This window comes from Neomonachus schauinslandi, chromosome 14 (genome assembly GCF_002201575.2).
Source record: "Neomonachus schauinslandi chromosome 14, ASM220157v2, whole genome shotgun sequence".
NCBI classification, from domain to species: Eukaryota; Metazoa; Chordata; class Mammalia; order Carnivora; family Phocidae; genus Neomonachus; species Neomonachus schauinslandi.
Window position 1 is genome coordinate 648541 of NC_058416.1, and position 5859 is coordinate 654399.

Genomic DNA, 5859 nt, shown 5'->3' on the forward strand with positions numbered 1-5859 from the left:
CACACACACCTGCTCTCACACACCTGCTGTCACACACCTGCTCACACACACCTGCTCTCACACACCTGCTGTCACACACCTGCTCACACCTGCTCACACACACCTGCTCTCACACACCTGCTCACACACACCTTCTCACACACCTCACACCTGCTCACACACACCTGCCCTCACACCTCACACACACCTCACAACCTGCTGTCACACACCTGCTCACACACAGCTGCTCACACGCCCTGACACACCTGCTCACACGTCCTGACACACACCTGCTCTCACACACCTGCTCACACCTCACATACACCTGCTCACACACACCTGCTCTCACACAACTGCTCACACACAACTGCTCACACACCTGCTGTCACACACCTCACGTCTCGCGAGGTCCTCCCAGCCCCTCCTCTTGCCTGGGCTGGCCCCCGGGGACCCGCTAACACCCACCAGCGGGGCTGATCCCACCGCCTATGAAGACTCTGAACGCTGTTCTCTGCACAGGCGCCAGGCGCCTCTCCTTCTCCTGGGAGATAGAGCAGGCGTGGCCAGCCCCCAGGCAGAAAGAACCGCTCCTTGAAACCCTCGCAAAGCTCTGGGTCACTAGTGCATAAGCCCAGAGCGACTGCAAAGAGGCCCAGACACAGGGCGGTGGGCGCCCCCGAGACACCCAGAGCAGCTGGAAGAATGGGAACCACACAGGCCTTCCTGGCGGGACTCATGCTCAGGACTCCCACAACGAGGGTCTCCCTGATCACATTCTGGCCTTGGCGCCAAAAGCAGTTTAAAGACTGAACTTTGCCACAGACCAAAGACTTCACCAAAAGCCTACGGGACGACTGTAACCTAAATTGACTTTAATGGTTTCTCCAAAAAGTCAACTAGGAAAAGCCTAGTTACGGTTACAGAGCGCATCAGGATACGTTAGGAGAAGCATGAGTGCCCCATCTGCCAGGAGTTAAAACTCGTGTGCGCGTGTGTAAACACACAAACCACCTTATTTAAATACACACCCAAACTAGCGACAGCGTCCAGACGTGTAACCACGGCGTTTATACCCACCTGGGCCGGGCACAGCCTGCAACCACATTGCCACCCACGCCTGCGTCTTGCCGGCTGTGCACGGGGCACTAGGCCACGCAGGAGGGGCGGCTGGAGGGCCCCCGGGGGAGGATGGCGCCAGCCACACATCCGTGGACTAAGGTCCCCATACTGTGGGCTCGTGGCCAACCTCCACGTGGCACCAGCAGGCCACGGAGCAGAGATCTAGGACTGAGCAGGATGGCCGGGCCGGGAGAGCCTGCCCTGCAGAAGGAGCCCCACGGTGCCCACAAAGCGGGGAGCATCCAGGAGACCCCCATGGTCTCATCCTGGCACCACAATGGGGACTGGTCAGGGAAGGCAAAGAAGGAAGCCGCGTGGACTTCTCCTTCGTGTAGCAGCCAGAAAAGCGGCAACTTGGGCCACGTCCCAGCACGTCTCCTTGCTGTGCGGCGAACAGAGCGCCATGTCTGGTGACCCTCCCCCTCACACACTTATTCACACATTTAAAGCTCAAAAGATTAAATCATTTCAAAATTAGCTTCCTCTAAAGAACAATGTTCCAGTAACGCAAATTCTCCTGATCGTTATGCTTAGTTGGTTTTCTCCATAATTCACGTTTCCCAATTATGTGCATGATTACACAGGCAGACCACGCTGAACACGGAGGACTTTCAAGCCCATTTTGATGGAGGCACTTAAGCTTCCTGCTCTCGGCACAAAATCAGGACCCCATTGTGGAGGCTGAACCCCGCCGTGGTTTCCACTGGTCAGAGTGGGTCCTGCACCGGTCCCCTCGGAAACAGGGAGGAGCCACCCCGTCAGCGGCAGGGCCTCGTGCCCACGGGGCATGCTCGGCAGGGACCTGGCTCCCGAATCAAAGCTGCAGAGAGCTTCAGAGAGAGGCGAGCCCCACACACGCTCTCGCCTGCCCTTGTGTGTTATTCGCGCGAGTGCCCAGTGGCCTCTCCCCAGACAGGTTGGGTGTCCCGGGGCAGAAGCTCACCCAGGGCCTTATCACCAAACGTCAGAGAGAAGAGACTGTTCACCTGGGACGTATAGCAACCCTGCTCCACCACTGCACGCACACAGGTCTACACCTGCCAACACGTGTACACAAGCAGAGTAGTCGACACACACACACACAATGGCCGGGAGCCCTGGAGGCCACCGGTCATGCGGAGAAGAGCAGCACCCGCCTCTGCATCCCAGGGCAGCACCAAGAACAGGGGCCAGAAGGATGCCAAGGGGTGTGGAGGGGCCCCCGGTCCAAGCGCAGGTCCCACCGTCTACCATGGCCACTCTGCGTCCACATGCCCGCTGCCAAGAAGGCTGTGGTTCGGAGTGGCGAGAAGCCCTCCTACACAGAGCAGAACGGTGCTTCCCGAGACGGCCCGCGGTGGCCGGGAGCAGGGGCTGCTCAGAGCCAAGAAGCAGACGTCTGTCCAGTCTGGTCAAGGGGCCACAGGCAGCGAGTGGAGGCAGGCCTCCGACAGGCCAGAGCTACATGAGCTGCTCCCGCTCCCCAGCACGCACAGAGCCCCACTGGGCGGCCTCGCTCCGCCTCCAGGAACCAATCCCACCAGCGCCCAAAGCAGGACACGCTCCACGGTCTGTTTGTAAGGAAAGTACCTGGTGCTTTCTCCACGAAAATGACCTTGGAGTCTTGCAGAAAGTTGTGGCCAGACAGGACCATCTTCTTCCCGCCGAGGACGGGGCAGCTGGCTGCGCTCTGCTTCTCCACGAGGGGCAGCTCCTGGGCCGACCGCTGGGCTGCGCGGGGTCAGAACAGGATAGTGAGCATGCGCCCCCGGCCCCACCTCACGCCACCGTCCTGAGAGAGCACCCGGGGTCGGCCAGTCTGTCAGGAACGGGCACTTCCCGGCGCCGCCTTGGGGTCTGGTGGGGGGCATGGCGCCTACACGGGCAGCCTCCAGTGCGAGATGCACCAGCTGCATGGCGGGTTTGCGTCATCACGCAAAGACGAGCAGGGCAAGCGCACATCTGATTTGTGCCCGCGGGAAAATCAAGACGCAGGGATGTGTGCACAGTGTGGGTCTGTGCATGAGCCTCCGTGGAGCGAATATGCCACCCCAGGGGGACCCTCGGCCTCTGCCGCTGACGCAGGTGCTCCGCGCAGAACGGACACACCGACACACCTCTCCAGGAAGAGAGCACCCATGTGGACGGTGAAGGGAGCGCGGGCTCGAAGCTGGGGGCCACAGCGGGGGCGCGGGCCCCATTGGAACCGGGGGTGGGGTCTCGGGGCTCTCAGTCCTGTCAGAGCCAGGAGCCGCAGGACCCGAGGGGCTGGGACAAGGCACAGAGCACAGGGAGGTGGGGTCATCTGGGGAGGACAGGATGCAGTGAGGCCACCAAACAAAGTTCCCGGGCAGGAGCAGTGGTGGCACAGAGTTTCTCGGGCCAGGTGCATACCCGCGGCTCTCGGCCAGCTAGCGGGTCTGCAGGGAGGACATGCTTCAGACACGTGCAGTGGCCTGTGGCCGGACCCCTGGGCCGTGCCGGGGTGTGGGGACAGGTGCCTGCGGGGCTCCACGTGGGGGGCCACAGGACACATTGCAGGGAAGGAATCTGGGCACTGAGGTGGGTCAGTCAGGTCAGAGGTGAGGGAACCAGACCCAGACCCTCCCACTGAGACAGGTGGGCAGGTGAGCCGCAGGGGCAGGTGAGTGTCCTATGACAGCCACACCCCGAGAGAGAAGAAAGAGGGGCCGCCGGGCAGGAGACATTCTGACAGTGGCCAGGGGGTGGGTGGGGCTGGCTGCACCTCCTACAAGAACACGTAGAGGCCCCGGGTGTCCCGCCAGCTTGTGGGGTCTCCACCAATGACCTCACATGCTGACAAAAATCAGCAAGGTCACTGTCAGAGGACACTGAGCCCCCGCTGCGGCCGAGCCCCCACAGGAGTAGAGTGCTCAGGCCCAAGGCTGGACGCACCTGATTCACGCACACCACAAGGGAAGGGAAAACCAGGGGCTGGCAGGAAAGGCGAGAGTCCTACACGGGCCGACGAACTTAGATTCCCTGGACCCCACGGACAAGACGCCCAAATCCCGCTGCTCGGGTTTCTGATACACGAGGGATTAGCTCACATGTGGCGAGTGCAAGCATCTCCGGGTTTCGGACAAACTGTCCTCTTTCCCCACGGTTGCCGGAGCAGGTGGGCCCACCGCATGCACAGCCCGTGAACCTGAACCCAGCACAGCGAGCTCCTCAGGAGTCGTCGCGACAGGCAAGGGACAAGAGCGATGCCCACGTGAGTCCAGTCCACGAGTCTCCACGAACAACAAAACAGGAAAGGTGCCACAAAACAGAGCATGGGACACGGGACTGGCTCTGATACTCACAGCACTCGATGGGGTTGGAGGCCACTTGCAGAGACAGCGTCCGGCCGTTGGGCTGTGGGATGTGGACCCGGAAGACCAGCCGCACCCTGGTGTTCTTCCTCCCGACGTCCGTCTCCCCTTTCCGCAGCTCGATGTCCGAGTTTCGAAGCTTCAGAATCCCGGCACAGTCCACACTACCCGGAACAAGGAACAGGAGTCCACACCTGTCTTTCAGTTCCTGACACACGACACAGGGCGCCCTGCTCCGCCCCCAGCCTGGCCACGGGCCCCGCTCTTCACACCCTGGGAGTGGAGTGTGGGACGCACAACCGTGGTAGGAAGGAGGGGAGGAGGCCGCGGGGAGGCTGTGAATATGGGCCTCTTTGCACACGAGGAGGTCAATCGTCAGCTTAGAGACACAGCTTCCATGGAGCCACGAGGGCAGTCCGGACGCACGTCAGAGCCACTCACGTCAGGGACGACAGAACCACCCAGGGAGAACTGTGTCCGCGTAGACCGTGCTCCTACTGTTTTCAGTGTTTGCATTGGCCACTACCGAAGTCAGAAATAAAGGGATGTCGTGTTCAGGAGGTGAACGCAGGCATGAGCGGGGACTGGCCATGGGGACCGAACTACTCAAGTACCACGTGCACAGCAGCAGAAGCCCTACATAAACCTGTCAGCCTGCAGCTCTATGGTTTACACGGGTGCTGAGCCCAGGGCAGAGATGTGGGCATGCACATGATGCAGGCCGCATCGCCCAGCACCCACCCCCGACCGCCCCAGCCAGGCGCGCACAGCTTACATGGCTCGCATGTTATTCTCCGGCAGCAGAGGGATTTCCAGGACTTTGGTGTTGGAGAGGATGGCTTCGTGACTGGTGGTGGAGACGGTCTTGCCCGTGATCCGGTGGACCTGGTAGAAGGCGTGGGGTCTCAGCAGGCGGTCGTCAGCCGTCCCGATGAACAGCTGTAGTGTGAGTGGCTCGTTCTCCAAGTAGCCGTGTAGCTAGCAAGAGAACAAGAATTCCCCACTAAGCACCCTACATGCCCACGGCTCAGAACTATTTATAAGCAGAGGCTAATTCACAAGGACACCGTGCTAAGTAGCCCCACAGCCCGACCCCCGGCGGCGTCTCTGTGACCGACTCATGGTCACGTGTCAGCTGCGAGCACTCCTGTCACCTGCGTTCAAACATACGCCCCCACGTGCGCCCCCACACCCACGTGTGCCACACACACACGCATCTCGCACACGTGCCGCACACACACGCACCCACGTGCGCCCCACACTGTGTGCCGCACACACGCGCATCTCGCACACGGGCCGCACACACACGCACCCACGTGCGCCCCCACCCCCACGTGTGCCGCGCACACGCGCATCTCGCACACGGACCGCACACACACGCACCCACGTGCGCCCCCACCCCCACGTGTGCCGCACACACGCGCATCTCGCACACGGGCCGCACACA

General features: G+C 61.3%; 1 protein-coding gene across 4 annotated transcripts in view; it reads right to left on the minus strand.

The window, feature by feature from the left end:
* Positions 1-5859, minus strand: part of NFATC1 (nuclear factor of activated T cells 1) — a 104077-nt gene that overhangs the window by 54695 nt on the left and 43523 nt on the right. For all 4 annotated transcript variants that reach the window (XM_044921058.1, XM_044921056.1, XM_044921055.1 and 1 more), the window contains exons 4-6: positions 5188-5390; positions 4404-4576; positions 2668-2808 (exon numbers count right to left, since the gene is read on the minus strand). In XM_044921058.1, coding sequence (XP_044776993.1) covers positions 2668-2808; positions 4404-4576; positions 5188-5390 — 517 coding nt within the window. The remainder of the gene's footprint in view (positions 1-2667; positions 2809-4403; positions 4577-5187; positions 5391-5859) is intronic.